The sequence below is a fragment of the Balaenoptera ricei genome, chromosome 19 (assembly GCF_028023285.1).
Source record: "Balaenoptera ricei isolate mBalRic1 chromosome 19, mBalRic1.hap2, whole genome shotgun sequence".
Classification (NCBI taxonomy): domain Eukaryota; kingdom Metazoa; phylum Chordata; class Mammalia; order Artiodactyla; family Balaenopteridae; genus Balaenoptera; species Balaenoptera ricei.
The window spans coordinates 44,843,529-44,868,253 of record NC_082657.1 but is presented as its reverse complement, the minus strand read 5'-3'; the positions used below and the strand labels follow the sequence as shown (position 1 = coordinate 44,868,253).

The following is a 24,725-nucleotide window of genomic DNA, read 5'->3' as shown; positions in this document are numbered from 1 at the left end:
CTGCCCAGGGAGGGCAGCCCCGTGGAGCAGGTGAGGCTGGGGCACAGAGGTTTCACGCGGCTGGAGAGCTCGGGCAGCTCTAGTGTAGGTGTGGCACGGCACTTGGGGAAGCCTTCCGGCAGCAAGGGCAAGGATGCCAGGTGAGGGGGTGTCGGGAGGCCTGGCCCCTGGATGCTTTGGAGGATAGGAATCAGGAGGCCGGGCTGGGGTCCAGGACCCAAACTCACTGTCCCAGAGAATAGTGGGACCACTGGCATGAGGGTCCCTGCCAAGAGGACTGGGTTTTGCCCTGTGCATCTGGTATGGCTTCCAAGCCCTGGCTGTGGCCTGTCACCGCCTGAGAAGGGCTCTTTGCTGGCTGCAGTGGCTGGATGGATAAACGGACAGGCTTGAGCTGGCAGCTGCTGCGCCAGACCGTCTGACCCAGAACACCACATCCCGGCCTGGGCTTCCAGCTGCTGTCCGCGCTGTGGCTTCCCCTAGTGGGGATTGGAGCACCTACTTTGCCCGGGCCAGAACTCCCTGCCCACTAGTTTTTTCAAGTATCACAATGTTTACTGATAGATAAAAGATGTAAAAGCAGGGCATATGACATGACTTGATAAATTAAGTAGAGTTAATTTCAGTATGAAAATAAGAGGGACCAATTCATATTCTCACCATTTGTTTCATACCCACAAAAACCACTTCGAGGGCATTAATGATCTCTCAAAACTTATCAGTTTTGTGCAAGTAAACCATGTTTCTTTTTTTTTTTTTTTAATAAACTTATTTATTTATTTTTAATTTTTGGCTGCATTGGGTCTTTGTTGCTGCGTGCGGGCTTTCTCTAGTTGTGGCGAGCAGGAGCTACAGTTCGTTGCAGTGTGTGGGCTTCTCATTGCGGCGGCTTCTCTTGTTGTGGAGCACGGGCTCTAGGCGCGTGGGCTTCAGTAGTTGTGGCTCACGGGCTTAGTTGCTCCCCAGCATGTGGGATCTTCCTGGACCAGGGCTCGAACCCGTGTCCCCTGCATTGGCAGGCGGATTCTTAACCACTGCACCACCAGGGAAGCCCCCCATGTTTCTTTAAAAAAAAAAACACACAAAATACTTGTGCACTTATCTAGAGTCAGGGATATTAAAAGCTAGTTTGTAAAACCCATCACTAGAGGTGGAAATACAGGATTATGCTAATACAGCGAAATCCCTCAATTAGAGTTAAGAATTTTTCTGTAACAACCAAATGGTTAATCAAATACTGCAACAACTCAAGCATTACTGAGCAAAGCACCTTCTTACCCCATGCCTTATTCCAGGTGTAGGTGGGCCTTGGCCACACTGGTGAGGAGGGGGAAGAATGGACCCAGGGCAGGGCTCACAGCAGACGGCCGGGGGTGAGGATGGAGGAGTGTGCACACCTCCTGGGCAAAATGGCAGTGGGGTCCACGGGGCAGAGCAGGGGGCTGGTGGCTTCTCCCTGCTCCACCTTGCCCTCAGTTCTGTCCCCCTTTTGGGTGGCCACCGGAAAAAAGGTGTGAATGGTAGAGCGACAGCAAAGGCAGCGGATGATGAAGGCCTCCTGCAGGCCTCACGAGGTTCAAGTCCACTCTGAGTGCCCAGGAGCCACAGAGGACAGGAGTGCTGACTGCCACCCGAGTGCAGGTAGAAAGTGGCCACTCCGACGGTACGCACCCCTCCCTCCCTTCCTCCCTCCCTCCACGCCTCCCTCCCATATACTCTTCCATCTCTTCTTTGGCACACCTGACTCTGGGCTGGGAGCATTCTCCTCCTGATGGGGTACAGGAGGAGGGGCACCACAGAGATCCCCTAAGTCTGTAGAGCGATGATGTGCCCCACTCGCCCTTCCTCTCTAAGCAGCCCGGTATAGCATGGCCCTCCAGGTCCACAGACACATGGGGAGGCCTTAAGCCGGGGCAAGGGGGGCGGTGCTTGTGGAAATGTTCACAGGTGTCACCCTTCCTGTCATCCTCTGGGCAACCTTCCAGGGCACAGAAAGCATGTATTCCTCAGTCAGCAGAAGCCAGCCTCCGCTGTTGGGCCTTAATCCACACTTGCATGCATATGCACACATGGGTCCTTCCTCAGCCACTGTCCTTGGTACTGCCATCACTACCGCAGTGTCTCCCATTTCAAAGCCCAGGAGCAAACCCTCTTGCTGTCTTCATCAACCCTCTTCCCAGTCTTCCATTTATTCCACAGTTACTTACTGAACATGAAAATGCACCAGAACATACTGTGTTCTAGGCTCTAGCATACTGCAGTGACCCAGAGTCCCTGCTATCGTGGTTTATGTGCCCCGTGCCAGGTGGGATGTGATGTGTTACAAAGAAAAATGGCACAAATGAAGGGACAGAGTGGTGGGGCTATAGGAGAAGCCTCTGAAGACGGGCATTTGAGGAGAGCTCATCACTTTCCAAGCAAGGGGACAGGGAAAGGCCCTGAGGTGAGGATGTGCAGATGCGTGATGGGGTCTGCCTGGTGTTTTAAGATCGCTCTGGCTGCTGGGTGGAGCAGAGACTGGGGGATGGGATGCACGGGCAACAGCTGCACACAGGTTGTTGCCACAATTCCCCTGGGACTCACCTGTCCTGCCTCCCCAGGGCCCTTCCGCTCTGTCCTCTCCTCCCTTTTCCCTCACCCCTGCTCTGAAGAGCTCAGGAGAGCCCGTGGGCCTGGCTTGCCTGCCTCCAGCCACTCCTCAGGCAAGGCCAGTCTTTCTCCTCAGCCTCATCTCCCCCTCACACCACTCATTTGCCCTTTAGGCTACTCCTCACTCATGCCATCCTGCTAGCTGCTTCCTTTGCATTTTCCTGTCCCTGCGTTTTGCCTGGCCCAGCCTGGAGTGTCCTCTCAGCCCCATCTTGGTGCCCTCTCCACTTTACCCTTGGCCTGGGGCATGTCCTTCATTTCATATGCATTGTTTCTGCCTGGGGGTACGTTGGCTTGCTCCTTTAACCATGAGGCTCTGGAGGGTAGGGCCCATGTCTTATTCTGCTTTAAGTTAGGGCCATCCTGGAGCCTACCATGCAGGAGAGCCTCAAAGGCTGTGGGTTGTGAATGGCACCTTGGGTTGGGGTTTCCCAGGTTTTCTTGTCGTTTGGGGGAACAGTGGTTCTACTTGTACTTGGACTCTGGGGCCCAGTGTCCTGGCTTTGGCCTGACTGCCCTGGAGTAGGCTCTGAGCCAACAGGGAGGTGGAGGCAGGGACAGGAGGTCAGGGTAGCAGCAGGGCACAACTGCAGGAGAGGGTCTGGGACCCAGAGACGGGGTGAGGACAGGGACTTGGGGTCCTGGGGAGGCTCAGCACGGCCAGCTCTCACCCCCCACCCTTGGGTTTCAGACCTGAAGCTGCACCTGCAGAGCACTGACTACGGCAACTTCCTGGCCAATGAGGCATCACCGCTGACAGTGTCCGTCATCGATGACCGGCTCAAGGAGAAGATGGTGGTGGAGTTCCGCCACATGAGGAACCATGCCTATGAGCCGCTCGCCAGCTTCCTGGACTTCATTACGTGAGTGTTCTCTATAGTGCCTTTTCCCCCCACTGGATGGGGTAGCTCCTCTGTCAGCAGGGTCCTCCTGGGTTGGGTGGCTGGGCTGCTCATTCAACAATGCTGGGCCCAGGCCACCACCTATAAAATGGGGTCACCAGCCACTTCACTGCTGTCTGGGAATCTGGTGGGCAGGCCCGAGTGTCCCACGCTGTAGTGCTGGATGAAGCTGCTTTCCCTGCGTCCCTGGTGTCAACAGGGATCAGGGATGACAGGAGCCCTTTCCCTCGTTCACCCTATAACACTCACCCTGAACACTCACCAGGCCCCCACTGCCCATGATGGGGTCGGGGGATGGGTAGAGCTTTGAAGAGTCAGGTTTTGGGATGGACCATTCAGGCCCTGTGACCCTGTGTGGGCTGAGGCTGTCCTCTGTCGTCTCTGACCATGGCCCTGGGTCTCAGGGAGAAGCGGGGCAAGGCGGAGAGGGTGCTGAACACCTGGCCGCCTTTCCCAGTTCTGGCCCAGGCCCCCATGCTAACAACCCTTGGCTGCCCAGCGTTCTTCATGTCTAATCCTTGGGTGCAACCCTGCCTCCACTAAGCTCCTGGAGAAGAGGAAAGGACCCTGAGACCTACAGGCTGGGGAGGGCACTTGGACGAGACAGCCTCTGCTCGCCAGGTGTGCCTGTGGAAACAGGGAGATAGAGAGGCCCCTTCTGCCAGGATGGCCCAGGAGCCATGAGCCAGGGCCTGGTGGACAAAGAGTTGGCCCTGGCCCAGGGGGCTGCCCAGCGCAGGTGGTGGACAGAGACATCGGTGGCTGGCTTACATGAGCGTGTTCTGCACTGCTGGAGTGTGAGTGTGTGTTGTGGGGAAGCCTTTCCAGGCGCTCTTCTGGATACTGTCTAGCTTTAACCCTTCCCTGCTGGTGGGACCCCCAGATCCGTGGGACCTGGCGTACCTCCTACACTTACACTTGCAGGGACAGGGCTGGATGCCTGCTGCTTGGCCTGCTTCCCACCCCCAGCCAGGAGCAGCCATTTACTCGAGATCCACTTGCTCAAGTAGGGGCTGCAACCAGAAGGGCTCTATCCTTGGGTTGAGGCCACAGGCTGGGACACTTGAAGGGCTCAGGCTGGGAAGCAGGCTGTCTCCTGGCCACAAGCCTCCTTCCGGGGGACCTCCCTGCTGTCCTGGCTGGATCCATATCATACTGCCCTGGCCCCCGTCAGGGTACAGCCGACATGGTCCTTCTGGGCAGGAGGCCAGAGATGGCATGTGTCTCGTGCTGCCACATTGGGGGTCATACTGCAGTGCCCATCTGTCAGTCAACCCCTAGCCTGGGCCTGGGTGTCCTTTACCCCAAGGCCAGAACTGAAGGACATACCAGGAAGCAGTGCGTTTATTGCCAGAGCCGAGCCTTCACCTTGTTTGCACAGGGCTCCTTCAGCTTCCTGGTGAATGTTCTGGCCTTGCTAGCTAGGCTGGCCAGAGGAGACTGACCCCATGCCAGTGGTCAGAGGGCAGATGTCATCCATCCTGCTGCCTGCTTGGCCACCTGCCTGTGCTGCCAGCCCCTGGCTTGTCTTGGTGCCCTCAGAGGCTTGGTCTTAGCCTGCCAGGCCATGAAACTGGAGAGGGCTCTGAGCGTGACTGAGGCTGCATGGCCGCCAGCTGTTTGCTGGAGGTTGGCTGCAAGCACCAAGCATGCTTAAAGCAGCCAAGCACTATCCTGTGGCAGGCTGTCACTTCCCCGCCCCTTCCATTCATGGGTGATCGTGGCTCACAGTCTTCCCATCCCCTCAGTCCTGCTCTGTCTCAGGAAGAGCTCGGCAGCCACGTGTCAGCCTGTCTGAGCCTGTGGCTGCTCGTTCATGACCTCGTCACCTCCAGTGACCTGCTCCTCTGCTCTCCACTTCAGCCACCCCCACGATGGCTGCCCAAGAACATGTCACCACCTGGAACTGCTCCGGCCCTGAAATCGCTGAGTCAGGCACCCCGTCTCTACCCACAGCCTTCAGGCCTTCCAGCCCACTCTCAGCCCCTTGTGGGACATGGGTTCCGGACTCAGCAGGGCTCTGGACCTTGCTTCCTCCCCCGCCACCCCTTCTGTCTTCATTTTCCTCCCTCCCCAGCTGAGGTTCCCTGGTCCATCATTCAAGCACTCTTCTGCCAGCATCCGCAGCGCTCTTGGCCGCCCATCTCATGGTCCCACCCGGCTGGCAGTTCCCCAGCCCTGGAGGAAGCCCAGCAGCCTCCAGCCTCGAGGCGCCCTCCCCCACCTCCGCTGCCGGGAGCAGAGCTGGGGAAGCCAGTGTTGGGTGGATTTTCCCTGCTGCCAGACATGCACACTTACCAGTTCAGCTGGCTTGGCCTGTCCCTGCCCAGCTGGCCACTCGCTCTCCCTACTCAGCACCCTGCAGCTCCCCACCGAGGGTGGGAAGACCACCTCCCCATCTTAAACACCGTTCATCGCCTGCCCCCAGCCTTCTCTCTGGGTAGATGGCCCACCTCTTCCTCCACAGAGACAGTAGAAGCCAGTCCACCTCCCAGCACTGTGTCTGGGCCCCCCAACCCTGTTCCAATGGCAGAGGTACCCTCCTCTTCTCTTGGGTCCTTCTGCCGATGTCCTGAGTCCCCTCACCCCACTCCCTGAACCCTGAGGGCCACTCATCTGCACTCCTGTCTGTGCAGCCCCTTCCCTTCCAGATTCTTCCCAACAGCATCTAAACAAGTTCAAATCTCTCACACCATTAAAAACCCATCTTGTGCGGCCTGCACTTTTACATTCCCTCTGTGTTCTCTCACCTCCTGCATCCTGAGCCTCCAGTCCGCTTCCAGCCATCCCATCACTCCACCAAAGGCTCCGGCTAAGGTCACCGCTGACCTTCATGTGGCCAGGGTCTCCAGACCTAATAGGAGCCACATCCATCTTACCTCCTTCCAGCAGTCTCCTTCCTCTCACGGTGTCTCTTTGATTTAACTCCTACCTCCCCGGCTGCTCCTCCTCTTCCTCCTCCACACCACCTCCGTAACCGCCTCCACCCTGGCTCATCCCAGGAGTAAGGAGTGTTGCAGAAAGGGGTGAAGGCTTCCACAGGGGCCTGTCCAGGGGACCTCCCCAGGCCAGGGACTCACCACTGGCTTCCCTGAGGAGGGGGCTGTTTGGCTGAAGGGAAGGGCATTTGAAAGAAGAATTGGGGGAAGGCAGGGGGAACCATACATGTGGAGGTGGAGCACGGAGCCCCTGGCTCTGTGACCCTCTGGGAAGGAGGCAGATACCCTAGAGATGTCCAGAGGGATGTTACCGGAAAGGAGAGTGCCATCCCCAGGTGATGGACGCGTCAGCTAGATACCCCATCCTGGGTGTGGGGGCTTGAGGGAACAATGCCAGTGCTGCCCACAGACAGAGCTGGCCCAGCTGGGGCGGAGGTTGGGACCACCACAGAGGTCATCTTAGCTCCAGACTTCAGAATCTCTTAGTCGCCTTCGGAGCTGCCCCAGGATGGCTGGAACTGGTTTCTGCAGGAGGCAGTGAGTTCCTTGTCATTGCAGGTGTGCAAGCAGAAGCTGGGCAAGGTCTCCTCTGCCCTCCTGTGTGAGAGACAGTGTCCAGTGCTTTTGTAGATCCCAGCCAGCCTTGAGCCAACACACATGACCAGTATTCAGCTCTGGGCCAGGCGCAGTGCCAGGAGGGAGGGAGACTTATGGATGCAATAGGATGGGTACCAGTGGTGGTGCAGATAGCTTCTGGAGAGGCCTGTGGGCAGCTGCCACAAATGGAACCAGGGGCTTCAGCATTGAGAGGACTCGAGGGTCAGATGGGGTTCGAGAGGCCACTCAGAGTGGGTGGCCAGAGTGGAGGCAGCTGCCGCATGTGTGGTAAGACAGGCCCTGAGTGAGAGAGGTCCCTCTGAAGTAGACTGTCATCAGTCATGTGGTTTTGAGATGATTCAGCTCAATTTCATGGTGATAACATGTAATACATCACTGTACCAAGGGCTCCTTCCAGACTCAGCCATTCACTTGCTGTCTGACATGGGGTAGGGCCTCTGTTGGGTTTTCTGAGCTTCAGAGGAGACTTTGATCTGGGCCATCCCATATGGCGTCCTATGAGAGACTAGGCCCCAGAAGGGAAGCTGAGAGAGAATGGCTTGTGGAGAAGTGAGTTGGTCTCTGGGGATTCCCAGGTGGGCCCCAAAGGCCTTGTCCTTAGATGAGTGAGCCTCCCTGGAGGGGCCGTCCCCAGTGTGTAGCACCTGCCTGAAGCCCAGGTACCCATTGGCAGAGCCCGGGCACGGTGACCTGCACCATCTGGGGGAGGTGAGGTCTCATATTCTACTGTGCCAGGGGCCTCAGTGCCACCAGCCTGGAGTGGGCAGCTGGAAAGAAGCTTTGTCCTGGGACAATGGCCTCAAGTACCCAGTGGGCCTGTCAGCACACCCGCCACTCTCCCCAGGTCACATTTTCCAAACCTTGGGCTCTGCTGGGTCACAGCGGGTATCAGGTGTCCTTAGGCCTCCCTATTCTGGCCCCCCAGCCTTCACTGTCCACAACCACCGTTTCTGAGTTGATAGCAGGGTCTCTGTAGGCTGGGGCGCTAGGCCTGCTGTGGTTCCTGGGTCCTGGGCTCGACCCGGCTCCGGCCCAGAGGGAGAGCCAGCACTGACACTGTTCTCCTGAGCCTGAGGGAGAGTATGCAGGCGCCCTTTGATGCTCAGTAGTCTCAGGTCTCAGGTTGGGTCAGGGAGGACCCAACTGGACCTCAGGAGAGGGGCAGGATTTTAATAAGGAGAAGGTCAGGGCGTCACTGGCTCTGCTGGGGGCTGTACTTCAGTCATACTAATTGCAGAGGGGAAACTGAGGCTTGACAGGTAACGTGCTGAAGCCACAGCTTGATATCTCTGTTCACTTTCCACCTGGGCAGTGCTCTGTAGGACCCAGATGTGACTGAGCACAGGTACGGTTACTAGCAGCTTCTGCTGGGAGCTGTAGATGGGCCGACTGACCGGGTAGTCATCATGGCCTATCCAGCGCCAAGCCTGGCCCCCGGGGCCAAATGATGAGACCATGGGAGCAAGCCATCATGCTCCAGCAGGTGGCGCCAAAGGGAACAGCAGAGGGACAGGACTTGGCTAGGGGCTGAGAAGACTTCTTGGAGGAAGTGGCTTTCTAAACCCCATCCCAAGACTTCTTTCGGCCCGAGCTGACTCTTTTTTTTTTTTTTTTTTAATTAATTAATTTATTTATTTATTTATTTTTGGCTGTGTTGGGTCTTCGTTTCTGTGCGAGGGCTTTCTCCAGTTGCGGCGAGCGGGGGCCACTCTTCATCGCAGTGCGCGGGCCTCTCACTGTCGCAGCCTCTCCCGTTGCGGAGCACAGGCTCCAGACGCGCAGGCTCAGTAGTTGTGGCTCACGGGCCTAGTTGCTCCGTGGCATGTGGGATCTTCCCAGACCAGGGCTCGAACCCATGTCCCCTGCGTTGGCAGGCAGACTCCCAACCACTGCGCCACCAGGGAAGCCCCCAAGCTGACTCTTGAAGGCACAGGGTGAGGGAGGGCCTCAGGGCAGAGCAATACAGACTGCCCTACTCCCACCCCAAGAGGGCCTCTTTGGCCTGGCGGGCAGACGCCTGTCCACTCCCCAACTGTCTTCTTCTGGAGGGAGATGCTGACCAGCTGGAAACTCACACTCTCCTATTAAGGCCAAATGAAGGGAGGACTGGTGGAGTGGCTTTCTGGGGGCAGGGAGGCAGCAGCTCAAGCCAGACGAGGAGGAGGATTTCCCTGCCTGCTGAAGGCCTTCACCTTGGGGGGAAAAGCAGACAGCTGGGCCGGCATCATCTCTGCCATGCCCTGCCTCCTTTCATCCCAGGAAAGGAGATTCTGGCCCTCACTGGGCAGGGGAAAGAAACAGGGGCTACTGCCATAGTAACCTTGCAGTTGACTCGGGGGAGGGAGCCGCTGGGCCTGGCATAGGGTCATCCAAAGCTGGCCTAGCCTGGATTAGAAGAGGGCCTTGGAAGGGGCTGGGGAGCTTTACTTGGCTTAGCATTTCCCTTGGTGCCCAGCCAGGACTTCTAGCAGGAGAGTCTGGGGGCAGCCAGGGGGTGCTATCACCAGCCCTCACATCTGCTGTCAGGGCTGAAAAGTGAATCATAGCCATCCTGTTCCACATCACTGGAGGGACAGCAGCAAAGCCAGACAGTGGAGTCTTCCCACAGGGCTCACCTCTGAGCCGGGTCAGGACCCTGACAATTGCCAAGGCACCTTCCTTGGGCCCTGACACCAGCCCCGTCCCCAACATAAATGAATACCCTGGTGCAAGGAGCGGAGAGGTTTAGAGAAAGGAAGCTGACTTGTGGAGATTCCTCTGAGAAGGCAAGGCTAGATGGGGAGTGTAGAGTCAAGGCATGGGAACCTGGACGTGGGTGGAGGTGCATGGACACTGACCAAGAGACACGGTGCTCCTCTGCTTTATGATGTGACAGGGCCTGGGGCCTGCAGCCTCTGTGTCTCATATCCTCTGACAGTGGGGCTGGTGATGCTGGTGGTTGTGGGATCAGTTGGATAGAACAGCTCGAAGAGGTACAGCATTCTCCCCGTCCCTGCCCAAAGTCTGGTGAGAGCGTGAACGAGCATCTTCGGGTTCGGGGGTAGGGACTTTGTGGCTGTCTCAGGGAACACGATGGCTAGAGTGGGGCTGGATGGGACACAGGTGGAGTGTTGCGGGAGATGATGTATGGTGGGTCCTGCGGTGCGTGAGATTCTGGAGGCATCAGGGGCAAGAGGGATGTGCTGTCCAGGTTAGGGACAATGCAGGCTGGGGCTGGAGACCAAGGCACAAAGCTCTGGCGGGATCTCTCTGAGGTCCCTCGACTCTGCCAGCTCTGTCAGGTGGGGGCAAAAGGCTGGCCGTTCGGGCCCCTCGGCTCGCGGCTGTGAATGGGCCCTGCCTGAAGCCCTCAGTTTGAGAAGGCAGGCCTGTCTCTTCTCAGCACACATCCTGTGGCTGACCCAGTCGGATTGGGGGCAGAGAGAGGGCAGCTGCCTGGCCCCAGGCCCGAGAGAGCAGAGGTCATAGCAGGGCACTGGGCTGGGTGGGAGTTGGGGGAGTGTGTAGCAAGCAGGGGGGTGGGGGTCAGGCGGGGACAGGAGCTGTGGTTTCTTCCTTCTGCCGCCTTCCTGGCAGGCCCTGTGGGAGTTCCCCCAGTAGCCAGCCCTCTGAGCTGAGGCCTAGGCCACCACCTCCTTACTTTTCTTCCCTTGGAATTGGGGGCCACTTCCTACCTTGGACAGCCTCAAGATACTGTCACAGGACAGCTGTTGGCCCACCCAACAGCCAGGGTGTGCTCAGTGCCCAATTCAGGGCAGCAGCCTCCAGCCCAGCTCCCACCCTTCAGTGGGAGCCCCACTCTGGCCTTGGAGCTGAACCCCCAGGCCTCATCCAGCTGCCTCATGCCCTGAGATCATCACTGGTGACAAGCTGGAGGAATGTTGTGGCTCCTGCAGCCTGACTGGGGCCCTCTCGCCCTCTTCACCCCATTGCTCACACAGGTGACTACACAGAACTCTTGGCCACAGCCCCTTTGTGGCATTGTCTCAAAGGGTGGAGGCAGAGCTTGCCCGTTGCCAAGTCTGAGCTGGGTAGCCCCACCCCTCCCCAGCTCTCCAGCCCCCCCTGCTGCCCGTGCACTGTGCAGAGCGGGCCTTCTGTGCCGGAGGGGACTGACCTGAGCCCAGGCTCCTTCCAGGTCTCTGGATCTCCTCCAGGCCATCCTGGTGGCTCCTCAGGCCCTAAAGGAGGAGGCAGTGCCCTGTCTTTGGAGCGGGCTGCACAGGGCAGCTGTCTGCCTGCTTGTCTCAGCCTGACTGACCAGGGGCCTTACTCCAGGGACCCTCCCTCTGAGTCTTCTCTGGTTTTCCCTAGAGAAGCTTCTCCCCACTCCACTCCTCAGCCTCTCCTCCTCTTGCCATCTCCCCCTCTGTCCCCACCAGCAGCCAGAGTGCCTGTGGTACTCCTTGCTTATATCCTGCTCATGGGTCCCTCGTGCTCAAAACGAAGTCAGAACCCTCAGCCGGGCCCACAGGACCCACCTCTAGGCTCCAGCCTGCTGGCAGCACTGCACCGGTTCCCTTCCTTCTGCCAACCCTGACCGTGCTCAGTTCCTTGAGGCGTCCGCCACTCAGTGATTGCTTCCAGGCCTTTGCACACACTGTTCCCTCTTCCCAGAACATGCTTTCATCTCCCAGTTCTTTCATCCCCCAGGCTGGCCCGTGCGCCTCACCTCCGTGCACGTGCTTCCCGTGTCCTGCCAGAACACTGTTCACACCTGGGGGGTAGTTACTACCTGCACCTGCTTCCTGATCACTCGTGGGGCATGAGTTCTCACCCCCCCCCCAGGGAGGGGCCATGTCTGTCCTGTGCTTCTGGTGCCGGAGGAGGGGGCACCCTTGGACAGGGAGAGGAGCCTGAGGTGGTGCTTGCCGTTGAGGGGCTGGTGGCCTGCGCCGGGTGGGGGCAGGGGCGTGGTGCTGTGCCAGGAGTTCAAGGGCTGCCGCCCTGCTGTGTGCCTCCCGCAGTTACAGCTACATGATTGACAACGTAATCCTGCTCATCACGGGCACACTGCACCAGCGCTCTATCGCCGAGCTTGTGCCCAAGTGCCACCCACTAGGCAGCTTTGAGCAGATGGAGGCCGTGAACATCGCACAGACGCCCGCCGAGCTCTACAATGCCATTCTGGTGGACACGCCCTTGGGTGAGCTACCCTGGCGGAGGAGGGAGGTGGCAGGCAGTGGCATCAGTGTCAGTGCCGCCGTGTGGGGTTTTCGGACCCCCGGGGGCGGTCCTGAGCCAGAAAGCGAGGTCCGCCCACTGCTGCTTACCTTTCTCTTCCCTTCCACTTCGCTTTCCATTCTCTCCTCCTCACCCTGCCTTTTGCTCCCTTCCTGTTGCTTTTGCTGGGCCAGGCCCACTAGCCCCAGGGCCTGACTCAGACCATCTCACTTTGTGAATCTGTCTGATTTCTCCGAATGCAGAGGAGGGCTGAGCTCACGGAGAGTGGAGAGAGGGTTTCGGGTCCCTTGGAGTCTTGGGAGCTCTGACAGACCGTGGCCGTAAGCTGGGCTGGAGTGGCTTGCTGCCTGTGAGGCAGAGGAGGGAAGCAAAGAGCTTCACTTACCTCCACAAAGCAGGTCCAGGGGCCAAGTCAGGCAGTGTCCGGCAGGATGCAGAGTTCATGTCAGAGGCCAAGGAAGGAAGGGGAACTGGGAGCTTCCTGCAGGGCCCCGCCTAGGCAGCACTGGCTCCTGCCTGCCTTGGAGGGAGGCTGGAGAGAAGGCACTAAGGCTGTCACCAGCTAGTGCCCTCACAGCCAGAGTCCTAGTCCCCAGGGCACCACCTCCAGGAAGCCGCCAGGGTTGAACAACTGGGCCCTAAGCTGCACTTGGTCCTGCACTAAGAGGCCTAAGCCCTACTTGCTGGCCTTATCTGCACAAGATCTTATCTCTCACAATAACTCTGAGCTAGTTCTGGGCTGTTGGTGGTTTCTTCAGTTTCTCCATCTTTAAAGAAGAAACAGACCAGTGAGTCCGTGGGTCCCTGGGGATCGAGGGGCTCTATCCTGCTTTGGCCTCTAATTCCCAGCCCTCCAGTGGCCCCATGGGTCACTGCTCCATGCTCACCCAGCTGTCATGCTCATTCCTTGTTCTAAGGAGAAGGACGGTTTTCCAAATGTGGGCCCCAGGCTCTCCTGGGAGATGCAGAGAAGTGGGCGTCAGGCCCAGAATCCACAGCTGCCCCTCGAGAAGGGAGGATGTCACAGCCTCTTATGCAAGCCTTTCTTTGGCATGATCTGAGCTTGGGTCTGCCCCAGAGGCGATTAGATCATGTTATGGCTGGCCGCCTCCTTTATAAATCAGTTTTAGGAGCAAGAAGGCAGGAGAAGCTCAGGTCAGTACACATGGCCTGGAGTATTGCTTCGGCCACTTCTAAGGCAATAGTCCAGACCAGGCTGAGTGCCCCCCAATTACCAGCCAGATGGGCCTTGTGGCAGGGGTCCTCTGTGCCCTGCAGGGGCAGTTGAACATCAGCACGATTCTTGTTTCGGCCGAGTCCACTCGCCCGCCCCTCATACCCACGTCTTTCCTCCCCAGCGGCTTTTTTCCAGGACTGCATCTCAGAGCAGGACCTTGATGAGATGAACATCGAGATCATCCGAAACACGCTCTACAAGGTAGTGCCCCTGGGCCCAGTGGTGGTGAAGTAGGTGGGCGGGGCCATGGGCACGGTGGGCTGATGATTTATGTGGGGTGCTGGGACAGGACACAGCTGCTCCAGGCTCCTCTCCCAGGGGCTTATCTGCTCACTCTCTGGCTCCCGTGACTGGTGCAAGACTTCATGAAACAGGTTCTCCATCCCTTGGGCCCAGATCAAATCAGCAGGAGCGGCTGGTGCTCCACAGCTTGGCCTGTCAAAGCGGGCTCCTGAATGGCCACTCCCCCTGCATCCAGGAGGGTTACTGGCCACCACCCAGGCCATAGCTCTCAGACTCACCCCACCTGGACTGTCACCAGCAAGGACAGGCACCTGAGCACGGTGTGGGGAGCAACCCAGCCAGGCATAGCCAGGTCCCTGTGTCCCCAGGTTCCCAGGTCTAGAACCAGTGCCGTGGCCCATCATCTTCAACCCCACCCACTTTCTGCTTCCCACCAGGCTGTGGGACAAGCTGGTGACCCCTGGAAATAGAGTGGGCTTGGGATTCCTGGGTCAGCCCTGCCCTGGCCCAAAGAGGTTAGGAGCAGGGCTGAGAGCCAAGGAAGGGGGCCGACCAGGGACCAGTGAGGGCCTTTTGGGGCAGACTGGGCCCTGGCCATGGTGAGGACCTCTGAAGCCAGGACCTCTGATGGGTCAGTAGTGGGCAGGCCCTGAAGGGGGCCTGAAGATAGCACTGGCCAACAGCCCTGCTGACCTAACCCTGAGAACATCTGTCTCTTGGATCTTCATGGTGAGGCTCTTCTCCTGTCCTAGTTGGAGCTAGGTGGCCAACACAGTGGCAGCCTGAGCGCAGGCCCTCCAGTCTCCCTGCGGGGGTCTGGGCCAGGGTGCAGGGAGGATCTGGAGGTAGGTGAAGAGCTTACCTGGAGGTTGTAGTAGTGTAGGCAGAGGGACAGCACATGCAGAAGCAAGTGTGGAACACGGGCCAAGCGGCAAGCAGTTTGCTGTGGAAGTGCAGGTTCCAGATGGACAGTGGGAGACAGGTCTGGAAAAAAAGGCAGGCACAGGATCAAGTCACCCAGGGTCTTGAATGCCAGGCCAGAAGTTTGAGTTTTATCCTGTGGGCAGGGTCAGCCAATGAAGGTTTCCAACAGGGCAGAGTATCACCAGAATGTGAGGACAGACTAGAGGGGACAAGACGAGAGGTAGGAAGATTATTGGCTTCTTTACTCCTCGGGACTGCCCTAGGAGCTAGGTAGGCATCAGTATCCCCATTTGTAAGATGAGGAAACTGAGGGCTTAGAGAAGGAGAGTGGGTTGCCTGAAGCCACTTGCTAGACACTGGCAGCACGGCTCAGCTTGTCTGCAAAGCGAGTGCTCTCATTTGCCTGCCAGTAGGGAGAGAAAGAGGGAGATGGGGAGGGCGGGGTGAGGGGGGCCATGGGGGGCGGGCAGGCAGTGAGAGCCGGCTCAGGTGTGCCAGTGCTCACGCTGCCCGCGGCCCCCGCCCGCCCCCACGGTGCTGTTGCCCGCCCAGCTGGCCCACTGCCGGCTTCCTTGCCCTGAGGCAGGGTGAGGGGTGCGGCTGTCCCCCCAGCCTCACCCACACCGTCACCGGGCCTGACTGGTTCTAGCTGGAGTCACTGGCGAGGGCTGCCCGGGCACCAGCTTGTAAACACCGACCCAGTGATGCAGGCGCCGTGCCAGGACCGCCTGTCAGGCGATGTCCCAGCCCAGTGGCCACAGATGGGAGATTAGGCGGACCCCCAGTAGCGGGTGGGAACTGTAGGCAGCTGGTGCAGCAGACGTGGGCTGGCAGACTCCAGGGGGCAGGACGGGGGTGGGAAGGTGACCTTGGTACCTGGGACTCTGGGGTCTTGCCAGTTTCTTCAGCTCCTGAGCCTCCTGAAGAGAGTCTGGGCCTATGCCACCTGTCTCCACCACCCTGGGGTCAGCGTCTCCAGGATCAGTCCAGCTCGGCAAAGGCTGGTGGCTCCCCCCACGGATAGGAACTGCAGGCCCCACTGGGGCAGGCCTGGAGATTTGGACACACCCAGCTTGGCTGGCCACGGGGAAAGGGGTGGCTGGGGACAGTCCCAGAGGGACTAAACAGTGCCACTAATCCATGGTAGGATTGGCAGCTACCACGCGAGCCCTCTGCTATGCTGGGGTCCACTCTCCCTTTCCAGGCTTCTTTCCCCCTGACCTGTTCTAGACTTCTGTTTCCTGTGACCCCAGTGGTCACCTCAGGCCTTCCCCTGAGCCCAGCTTGCCCAGTGCTGCTGGCCAGGCTCAGCCTGGGCTCGTGGACTCCTGGGTGTCATCTCACCTCCTCTCTTGGGTCAGTAGAACCTGTGGCCCACATCAGCAGGTGGTGGGTGGAATGTTCTCTGCTCCTTAGAGGGCAGACCTCGGCACAGAAAGCTTTCCCTGCCTCCCAGCCCTCACCCCCCAGCTCAGAAGAATCGTCTCTAGCCTGTAGCGCTGGAGTTCTTGTGGCCATGCCACCAAGTGGGACCCCAGAGCACCTGAGTAGAGGGAGCTCCCCAGGGGGCCATGAGACTGTCCCCCTTTCCTTGACATGGAGAGGTTCAGGGAAGGAAGCCTGCCTGGGTCTAGCTAGTTTCAGGAGTTAGTCGTGGGAGGGACCTGAGGCCTGGGCTGACCTGGCTTCTCCTCATGCCCAGCAGATCCAATTTGCCTGGGCAGGAAGTGCTTGTTCCCACCGGCAGCCTGTGTGTCCAGCCATCACATCGCAGGGCTGACATCTGTGCCGGCAATAACCATCCCTCAGGAGGAGCTGGGCTGACAGTACACTTTGGTTCCTGCTGCGTGATGCCTGGGAACTACCTAGGGGATGGGAAGAGGGAGGAGGTGCTCTTTAAGGTGGGGTGCTGAGAGGGGCCAAGGCACCCAGTCCAGGCCATCCCTGTGAACTCTCAGAGGTCACCATCCTTCACTGGCCCATCGACACGTGGTTTTCTGAGGAGAGAGGGGAGGAGGAGAGATTTGGGGGAAGGGCAGGCAGAGCAGCAGGGGGAAGACAGAGCCCTTCTCTGAGCCTGGCACTCCGTGGGATGAGGGTGTGAAGGGCACCGCACCATGAAGCAGACAGTGGGCCAGAAATTGTTCTGTCACTACTGGGTGGGGAGAGGCAGCAGGCTACTGCTACTCGGCTGATTAACAGTCGGAAATCTGTGGATGTTTCAGGGGCTCTGACACGGGGGCTGCCCTGGCCACGGGTATGATGTTTGGATTCACCATGAAAGGGGTCGGGGAGGGAAGGAGGGAACTGTGAGGAGGAGGCCTGGCAGACCCCCTCAAGTCTCCCTGCCTGGGCTGAGGAAGCCCCATGCTCTGCACAGGCCTACCTGGAGTCCTTCTACAAGTTCTGCACCCTGCTGGGTGGGACCACAGCCGATGCCATGTGTCCCATCCTGGAGGTGAGTGCCTGCCCACCCTCCCGCCTGCTGTTCCCCCATCCCTGGCCTGGGGGAAGCCCTGCCAACTGACTGGCTGCTGCCTCCCTCCCCGTCCCTCTCTCCTCGCCTGTGCACCGGCCCCACAGTTTGAAGCAGACCGCCGCGCCTTCATCATCACCATCAACTCCTTCGGCACAGAGCTTTCCAAGGAGGACCGTGCCAAGCTCTTTCCGCACTGCGGGCGGCTCTACCCTGAGGGCCTGGCCCAGCTGGCTCGGGCTGACGACTACGAGCAGGTCAAGAACGTGGCCGACTACTACCCGGTGAGTGCCCTGGCTATTGAACGGTGGTTGGGCATGTTGGCACCCGCGTCCCCACCCCATACCCAACAGCACCCTCATGCTCATGCTTCCCCCTGCTCCCCTGGGCCAGGAGTACAAGCTGCTCTTCGAGGGTGCGGGCAGCAACCCTGGAGACAAGACCCTGGAGGACCGATTCTTCGAGCACGAGGTGAGTGCTGGCCCTGCCCATCCTAGGGAGGGGTTGGTGGCTTAGGCCTGACTCTGGTCATGGCCACCTGCACACCACTCCTGCCTGTGTCTGCAGGTGAAACTGAACAAGTTGGCCTTCCTGAACCAGTTCCACTTTGGTGTTTTCTACGCCTTTGTGAAGCTCAAGGAGCAGGAGTGTCGCAACATTGTATGGATTGCGGAGTGCATCGCCCAGCGCCACCGGGCCAAGATTGACAACTACATCCCCATCTTCTAGCACCCTGGCCCAAGTCTCCCCACAAGTGTGTGTGTGCGCCTGTGTGTCTGCGTGTGCTGTGACAAAGCTCACGGCTCACCTACGTGCCCTGGGGGGTAGCACACTGTCCTAGTGGCTGCCCAGCTTCCCTGACCCTCTCTGAGACTGCTCTTGGGCCTGAAAAGGGGCTGGGCACCTGCTCCCCCCACCAAGGATGGACCAAGCCCCCCAACTCCAGAGCAAGGAGGCCCCCTCAGCCCTATGTTTACAGCCGCTGACGTGTCTGAGAAGCATGTGGTCACTTTTGTGTTCCTCCCTAACCTGAGAACCCCTGGGGGCAGTGTGAACCTCCTCTTCCCTCAGCGGGTCCCCCAGAGCCATGGCGCAGGGGCAGGATAGAGCGTGCGTGTCCTTGGGGAATAGGGGAAGTAGCTCTGCCCCTCTGAGACAATAAAAACTGCCCTCTCTAAGCCCAGCTGTCTTCTGTCTCCTTTGGGCCCTAGTCCCTCTCCCAGATCCCCAACTCCCCTCAGGCCCCACCCTCACTGAGCCCACCCCCACCTAAGCCTTCTACCTTCCTTCCTTGGGTGGCAGCCCTAGGCTGGCCCTGACACTGTGCAGCCAGATTCCTCAGGGTGGGGAAAGTCAGTGGAGGATTAGCCCCTTCCTCTGCTGGAGGCTCTGACAGGCCTGTGGCACTGGCTCCTGACTCTAGAGGGCGCCCAGGCCTCCCTCTTTGCTTCGTTGAGCCCCAGAACTCCCTGGGCTGGGGTCATTACCCCCATTTCACTATGAGGAAACCTATGGATAAATGATCTGCCCAAGGTTGTTGAAGGGGGTTGGGTATAAACCAGAGTCTGTGCCCAAAGCCTCGGCCCCCAGGCGGTGCCCAGTCTGTTTCACAGCTACAGCCTGTCACCTAGGCGAACATAGCATCTCCCCCATTCTAGGAGAAATAAAAATTTGTCTTTATTCAAAAAGTGGCAATCAGGCAAGTAGAATATGCAGCCTCCCTGTGGCTTGGGGGGCTTGGGGTGGGTGGTCAGGGCCCTAATTCTTGAGCCAGTCAAGAAACAGTGGGATTCACCCTTCAAATCGCAGCACTGAGGCACTGGTGCCAAGAAATAATCCTGAGGGGGGTCCCCAACCTTCCCAGTCACTCCTTAGTTTGCAGAGGCACTGTCTGCAGGATCCTGTCAAAGGCTACAGCTGAGTCTTGCACTAAACTCCCCATCCAGCTGGGTTCTCCAAGGTGCATGGTGGAGCCTTGTGCCCAGGAGGGTCTGTTTGGGCTCATGAAGCAGGAGAGGCCCGGAGGTTCACTGGGAAGCCTTAGCCTCACCAGGCCTGGCCTGTGACATTGGCAGTGGGTGGGTTTGGGGTCCTTTAGGCCAGGCTTTGGGGCAGACCTGTGGGTCAGAATGCCCAGGGGAGGACCAAGGGCATAAGGGATCTCCTCTGCTGGAGCAGTTCTATGCACATACTGCTCACTGGGCAGTGGGGGAAGGGCCCGGTTTAGGGCCTGGGTCCTGGGCTACATCCCGGGCAGAGGTAAGGCCGGGCTGGCCAGGCCGCAGTGCTCTTGGCACATAGGGACTGATGAAGAAGGACTGCAGGAAACGGCGCCGCAGGCCCTCAGGCAGGTAGTAGTGGATGAAGTACATGAGCCCCAGGCCGTGGCCTGGGTAATAGCGGCGGCGTGGTTGAGCCGCCAGCAGCGCATCGGTGATGGCATCTACAACCGGGCTGAGGTCTGGCAGTGCTTGGCTCAGACAATGCAGGAACTGCCCGTTCAAGTGCTCGATGTAGTCCTCACCGTAGGCCTGCAGCAGCTCTCGGGGCAGGTTGGCCAGCAGCTGCCGCTTGCGCTCTTCCCACTGGTCCATGTCTTTCACTGCCTCTGGGGAATGAGTGGCAAGGTCAGAGTGGGGTCTGTTAGGGAAGCCAAAGCCAGACCCAGGTCTCTCTAACTCACAACCTGAGACCCGCCCCCAGCCAAAGCCACGCCCATGCCTCAGACCCAACCCCACTCCAGACAAGACCACACCCACGCCACCTTCCCCCTCTCCCCCAGTACACCACACAGGCCCCAGCCCCAAATCCCTGAACCTCACCTGTCTTGAAGCAGGCAGGCTGGATGACGCTGACCTTGACACCCCAGGGCAGAAGTTCACAACTGAACGTGTCCATGAGCAACGCGACAGCCGCTTTGGAGGTCCCATAGGCAGCCAAGCACGGAAATGGCATGTCTCCTGGGGATGGATTGGGAGTGGGCAGCTCAGCCTGGGCCAGGGGCTCCAGCATCTCTCCCCGCCCTGCAGGGGCACCTTTTCTGCTCCGGTGTGGGAGGACCCTCACCTGCTGGGCTGCTCACAGTCACGATGCGACCGCTCGAATGGCGCAGCAGTGGCAAGAGGCCCTTGGTCATCTCGAGTGTACCGAAGAAGTTCACCTCCATGCAGCTGCGGAATGTGGACACTGGAGACAGCTCCGCATCTGCCACGAGGATGTTCTGACCCGCATTGTTGACCAAGCCCCACAGACCTGAAGGCATGGAGCCAGGAGGGAAGCTGAGGATCAGCTCGGCAGCAGACCTCCGATCCCTGCCCCCTCACACCTGCCCAGCCGCGCCCTTTCCTGGCGGAGCTGAGCCTACTGACCAGTGCTGGCGGTGTGGGCCTTGGTGAACTCCAGCACGCGGCTAATGTCCGCTGGCTTGGTCAGGTCCATCTGTAGCAGCTTTAAACGAGGAGAACAGCAGGCACGCAGCTCTAGGGCACCAGGGCTATTCAAATCCAACACGGTGGCCAGCACTGTGAAGCCCAGCACGTCCAGCTTCTTGGCCGTCGCCTTGCCAAAACCAGAGTCACAGCCTGGCCAGGGAAGGACAGCCAGTGAACTCCCACTGTGGCCCAGTCCGGCCTGAGACAACCCCAGGGTCACCACGGTCTGGATGGGATCCAGGCCTCTGACACCCAATGTACCAGCAGTCAGCAGCCCTCCCTTCTTTTCCTAAGCCCATCTCTGGCAGGCTTTGCCCCTCTGGCTGAGCACCTGAGTACCAACTCTTTCACAACTGTCATCTCCCTGAGGACTCATAGCTACCCCATCAAACGTGGCTTATGATCCCCACTTTACAGATGAGGAAACTGAGTCCTAGTAATGCTAAGTTGCTTCCCAAAGTCACTCAGCCAGCATATAGTAAGGTCAGGACTCTACTGCAGGTCAGCCAGTCCCAGCTGAGACCCAGTCCCAGCTCTGATGTCCTTCTGTCTGGTCGATATCAGGCCTCAGCTCGCATGCACAGTATTACTGCACAGACTCCCTTCCTTTCTCACTGCCTTTGCCCAGGCGTCTTCCTCTTACCTGGACACTGAAGCAGCCCCCTTTTATGGTGCTGTCCCATCTTGCCCCCTTGAATCCATTCTCTACCGAAGCAGCCAGAGGGATCCTTCCAAAAATGACAATATCCCTCTGCTGCTGAAAACCTCTCCAAGGTTCCCCACAGCCCTTAGGATGAAGCCAAAGTCCTCTATTCCCATCATCCAGACCCTGTACAACCTGAGATCCACCTTCCTTTCCAGCCTCAACACCCTCTACTATTATTCCTGGCTCTAGGCAAGTTGGAGGCCCATCTGCACTTCACCCCTGACCACCACCCTTGGAATTCCAATCAGTGGCAACACTGGAGCATTCTCTGAGCCCCAGACCGCTTGCCCCCAGGACAGGGGCACAATGGATGAAGATAAGAACAGATCTGCGTTAGAATCCCTTCCCACGCCCACCAAGTGTGACCTGAGGTCAGTTACCACTCTTGGAGGCCTAATTTCTGTCTTTGGTATGTAGAGAGATGAACCACCAGGTAGAGCCAGCAAGTGGGTCTGACAAACCCCTGCTTCCTTGATTGTTCCCATTCCAATCCGGCTCCACGGGTGGCCAACCAGGGCTGGGAGCAGTGAGGGAGGAGGCTCTCTGGAGCCTGCCCCCATGGTGGTCTTGCTGAGCAGAAGCTGCAAAGTGGTTCTGCACAACCAGTTCCCCCCATTTCAGCCCTGTCCCCTCTGTTAAGGCAGAGAACAAAGCTAGGCAGGGGGCTGCAAGCTGGGTTTTGTGTGGCTGGGGACCCACCAGCCAGCCCCAGCTGAGGAGTATTTCCTGGGCAAGTCTGGCTGGGGGAGGGGAGTGAGCGCCCTTGTGTGTGTGTGTGTGTGTGTGTGTGTGTGCGCGTGTGCGTGTGTGTGTGTGCGTCCCCACTTGCCTAAGCTCCCTTCCAGAGCAGACAGGCCCTTCACAGGGAAACTGAGGCCTTCCAGAACCTCAGCTCTGCGGTCCCAACACAGTCACCCAAGCCTTTCACACCCTCTTGCTCACCTGCACACACATTTGGATACCTGCGCATAACTCCAACCTACGTGCAGTGAGCCGTGAACAACAATGGGCTCACTCCCATGAGACCCCAGCAGTACACAGCTGTGCACACAAGGCACCCAGCCACTCAACCCAAACCCTGACCCCAGGGCTGAGCTCCCCAAGTAGCCTTGGCCAGCCGTTCTCAGGAGCATTCTCAGGGAGGGGTGGGTGGCAGCTCTGGCAGCCTCAAGACACAGCGTTCCTAGCAGGTGAGGCAGGGCCTGGTCACCTACTTGTCTTGCAGTCAGTGGTGAGAGAGGAAACCCCAGAGTTTGGGGGCATTGGGAAGCTTGGAGGCCTACTCTTGATGCTTACATGGGGTGGGCTGGGCAGTCTTCTTCCCCTCCTCCCTCACGGGGCTTTGCAACCAGAGCTGAGGGAAGCCCAAGTCACAAAAGGCATCCCTCCTCTCACCTCACTCCCAGGCTCGAGGCTAGGAGATGTTAACAGCGGCAGCACAAAGGCCTGGGGTGAGATCCCAGGAAAGACTGCCTGGGTCACTAGTATCTGCAGATGGCCTGGGTCCTGTTGAGATAACTCATTAATTAGCGGGCAGGAGGGGAGCTGCCTCATCCCTGGGGGAAGAAGCTCCCTGCTTGATACCAGTAGATCTGTCATCTCTCCTTCCTTAAACCACTAAAACTGGGGTCCCTTGAAACTTCACACTCCACCCTGAACTAAGGTCTCTCCCATCCAGCCTGAGCCCTGCTCTGTCTCCACCATCTTAACTGAAACCCAAACCCTCATGCCACCTTCACCCTGCCTCAGTACATTCTGGCTTCTTGCCAGGCATTCAAGGCCCCTTCCAAGGAAACAACCTCATATCCCACCACATCTCAGCAGCCAGACTGGTTACTGACTGTCCCCTGCCCAGGCCATGCTCATTCCTGCCTCCAGCTTCTATCCCACACCCTTTGTCTGATCCAAAACACCTTCCACACTCCACCTATCTCCACCCATCCTCTGAGGCCCAGCTCAAGGATGGCCTCCTCTGGGAAGTTCTTCCAGCTCCATCTGATCATGCAGGGCCGCCTGCTAGACTGAGGTCTCTGAGAAGCCAGTCAGCCAGTGGCTGCCCCCAACCCAGGCCCATTGCAAGGGCAGAGCCCTGGGCGCCTGTCCAAAGCCATGGGGGTTAGGAGAGAGACCAGGCTGCCCCTCCCCCATACAGTGGAGCCAGTGCCCACTGGCCTTTGTCCCCCTCCCCACTTCAGGCTGGGCCTCAGCTCCTCCTTCCCTCCTTCTGATGACAGATTTATTCCTTGCTCCACACAAAGAGAGCTCAGCCAGGTGGCCAGAGGCACCTGAGCCCAGCTTTCCAAGACCTCACCTCCTTCCTGGGCACAGAGAACCAGGAGGAATGGTGGTGGCGTGCTGGGTGCAGACTCTGGACAGCTACTTCAGCAATTTAGGTTTGGGTGGTGGGATCTGAGAGGCAGCTGAATGCCCAGCTGTCCCTCATGATGACCTCAAGCTTTTCTGGACTCCAAGGAGCCCAGCCAATTGTGGGTCCCAACTCTTTATCTAAGCCTATTCCTCTAATCCCAGGGAAGAGGAGATGGGACCTCCCATGTGGGGATGTTAGGCAGAGTTCAAAGGGTGACCATCCTCTGAAGTCCCTCAGAGCAGTGTCCTCTGTCTGAAGACTGCTCTCTTGGACAGGGACATAGCATAAACCCCAAACTCCAGAAGGCTTCTTCTTTCTTAGCTACAAGTTTCCCCTGCGCACCTGCCCGCTCCCTGCCTCATTTTCCCTCCAACACTCCCCGAAGCCACAGGTAGTTAACCCGGACTTGGGGGAGGTGCCTTGCTCTTCCTACTTGGCTGGTTCCCTGCACCCAGGGCAGAGGGACTCCTCCACTCCTGGACTAGGGGTCCCGCCTTGCCTTGGCATGTCCACGGGGAGCCCTCTGAGTGTCCGGTCCCGCCCTCGAACCTGGAATCCCCGCGCTCCGCGCCCCGCGCACTCACCGGTGATGAGCACCGCGCGAGTCGCCACGGGCAGGCGCTGCGGGCGCGCCAGGCGGGACAACACGATCCAGCCGGTGGCGGCCAACACGGCAAGTGCGGCCAGCGGGGGCAGCAGGCGCTGGCACAGCCAGTCGAGCGCGGCCAGCAGCGCCAGCGCCGCCAGCAGCGGGCGGCCCAGACGCAGGTCCGCGCGCAGCAGCTGCAGCAGCGCACGGGCCGCCACAAGCAGCCAGGCGCCGCCCGACGGCCAGGGCCAGCTCTCCATGGCGGCCGGGCCGGGCTGGGCCGGGGCGGGGCAGGGGCCGGGCTGGAGAGCAGGGATTGGGACTCGGGGCCGGGCCGCGGGGTGGTGCAGAACACCAGCCAGGGGCGGGAGGGATACTCGCTTTCTCTGTTAGCCCTCGGGCCGAGTTTATAAAGAGCCCCGGGGGCGGGGGCGAGGGCGGAGCGGAGGCGGGGAAGGG

The 24,725-nt window shown here is 59.0% G+C and overlaps 2 protein-coding genes across 13 annotated transcripts in view; one reads left to right on the top strand and one right to left on the bottom strand.

The window, feature by feature from the left end:
- The window catches only part of ATP6V0D1 (ATPase H+ transporting V0 subunit d1), a 38,472-nt gene extending 20,122 nt beyond the window's left edge, over nucleotides 1-18,350 (top strand). Inside the window, exons 2-8 of one of the 2 annotated variants that reach the window (XM_059905205.1) lie at nucleotides 3,341-3,512; nucleotides 12,076-12,254; nucleotides 13,651-13,730; nucleotides 17,077-17,154; nucleotides 17,280-17,456; nucleotides 17,566-17,643; nucleotides 17,740-18,350. In XM_059905205.1, the coding sequence (XP_059761188.1) occupies nucleotides 3,341-3,512; nucleotides 12,076-12,254; nucleotides 13,651-13,730; nucleotides 17,077-17,154; nucleotides 17,280-17,456; nucleotides 17,566-17,643; nucleotides 17,740-17,901 (926 nt within the window). In that variant the 3' untranslated portion in view covers nucleotides 17,902-18,350. Of the gene's footprint in view, nucleotides 1-3,340; nucleotides 3,513-12,075; nucleotides 12,255-13,650; nucleotides 13,731-17,059; nucleotides 17,155-17,279; nucleotides 17,457-17,565; nucleotides 17,644-17,739 lie in introns of both variants that reach the window. The other variant, XM_059905207.1, reaches the window with a different exon arrangement.
- Nucleotides 8,736-24,667, bottom strand: HSD11B2 (hydroxysteroid 11-beta dehydrogenase 2). 11 transcript variants are annotated; one of them, XR_009499094.1, is made up of 9 exons: nucleotides 24,262-24,667; nucleotides 20,541-20,753; nucleotides 20,239-20,424; nucleotides 19,995-20,132; nucleotides 19,697-19,780; nucleotides 14,635-14,756; nucleotides 11,590-12,639; nucleotides 11,226-11,289; nucleotides 8,738-9,189 (listed from the first exon to the last, which is right to left on the bottom strand). XR_009499094.1 is itself a non-coding variant. In XM_059905201.1 (7 exons), the coding sequence occupies exons 1-7, from the start codon at nucleotides 24,524-24,526 to the stop codon at nucleotides 12,499-12,501; spliced, it is 1,149 nt and encodes a 382-aa protein (XP_059761184.1). In that variant the 5' UTR covers nucleotides 24,527-24,667; the 3' UTR covers nucleotides 8,736-12,498. The 11 variants fall into 11 exon arrangements, 5 of the variants coding, with proteins under 5 accessions (XP_059761184.1, XP_059761186.1, XP_059761187.1 ...); XR_009499092.1 differs by having other exon boundaries at nucleotides 8,737-11,289; XR_009499093.1 differs by having other exon boundaries at nucleotides 11,226-12,639.
- Between the last annotated feature and the right edge of the window lie 58 nt (nucleotides 24,668-24,725).